The 1,286-nt window shown below is 53.7% G+C and overlaps 1 protein-coding gene across 1 annotated transcript; it reads right to left on the bottom strand.

Annotated features, from left to right (window-relative positions):
• Nucleotides 1–767: 767 nt before the first annotated feature.
• Nucleotides 768–1,286, bottom strand: SDRG_11821 (hypothetical protein; the record flags this gene model as incomplete). Its single annotated transcript, XM_008617876.1, has 1 exon — nucleotides 768–1,286. A coding segment is annotated over one exon (344 nt), but the record flags the coding sequence as incomplete, so codon positions are not given.

Here is a 1,286-nt window from a genome sequence, read left to right as displayed (position 1 = left end):
TCGGCCGCGACAGCGATGACAGCGGCCTGCTGGGGAGTGGCACCGGCTTCAATCGCCGCCTGGATGACTTCAAGCACCGGCGCCGGCGTAGCATCCGACGATGTCGTGGTAATGGCCTCGTCGAAGATGTTGGTGGCCGTGTTGGCGTTGTCGTTGATGTTGTTGGCCGAGGCGCTCGTATCTTGAGCATGGACATTACGGGCAGCGACGAAGAGAAGGCCGACAACAGCAACACGCGAGAGTCTCATAGTGGATAAACGACGGAAGGTGGGTCACAGACGACGGACGGAACAGAGAACGCGATGTACTCTCGGGGTTGCAAATTGCAAGATGAATGAAGTGGAGTCGTTGTTGCGGTTGTTGTGGGCGGCTTTGTATGGCACTGAGGTTTGCATAGAAGAACGAAGTACACTCTATCTTGACTGTCGTAGCTAACTTTCGAAGATAGTCGTTCGAAAGATACGATTGGCACCAGCGATCAGGTATACAATGATCGAAATATGTCAATCTTGCTGCGTGACCATTCAGGTCTGTGGCGACGCGGTGGCCGTCGAGAGTAGCTAATGAATGACAGGGTGTCCCCTGCGAAGTTATTGCACGTGATATTGGCTTGACAATTCCAACAGACAATCCCCGATGTTAAGGTACATGACTATAGTACTTTCGATATGCAGGTCATCATGCCCCAGTGCTTTTACATTATTAAGCACTGTCAATACTGTCAATACTGTACGCGCTTCGCACCTGCCATTGTGTTTGTCGCTGCCGCATCAACCGCGGATTTGATTTCTTGGGCAGCTCCACGAACAATTGCAATCACTGAGACGCTAATTTTCTTCATTATGTACGACCTAATGGGAGTTTGGTCACTCGTGACTCCACAAGTACCAGTAGTTCCGATACATCCCTGCAGTTTGAAGCCGCATTACCAAAACAGCAGTGTTAAAACAGCTGGTAGGCGGCCAAGTCGAGCGGCTGGGATGCGTCGCATGTCGTCGTAAGAGCACCAGTGCAGTTGGCGGGCGGGCCGGCAACCATGAAAGAGCCACCAGTACTCGGCGACGATTTGGCCCAGCAAGTCCGGACAGCGACGAGGCGGTTCGGCGCTTCACCAGCGACTTTGGAGCACAAGATGTTGACGTTCGCCGGATACAACTGCGCAATGTCATTGACCATAGGAGCCGTACCCGCATCGGCCCAGTCGCTAATAGTCTGCGTTGCCTCGGCCACGCGATCGCTCGCGTTCAAGACGGCACGAAAGTACTGGGCCGCCGCGCGGTCGTAGT

The sequence above is a fragment of the Saprolegnia diclina genome (assembly GCF_000281045.1).
Source record: "Saprolegnia diclina VS20 unplaced genomic scaffold supercont1.44, whole genome shotgun sequence".
Classification (NCBI taxonomy): Eukaryota; Oomycota; class Saprolegniomycetes; order Saprolegniales; family Saprolegniaceae; genus Saprolegnia; species Saprolegnia diclina.
The sequence above is the reverse complement of the archived record's forward strand: the minus strand, read 5'-3'. Positions and strand labels throughout refer to the sequence as shown.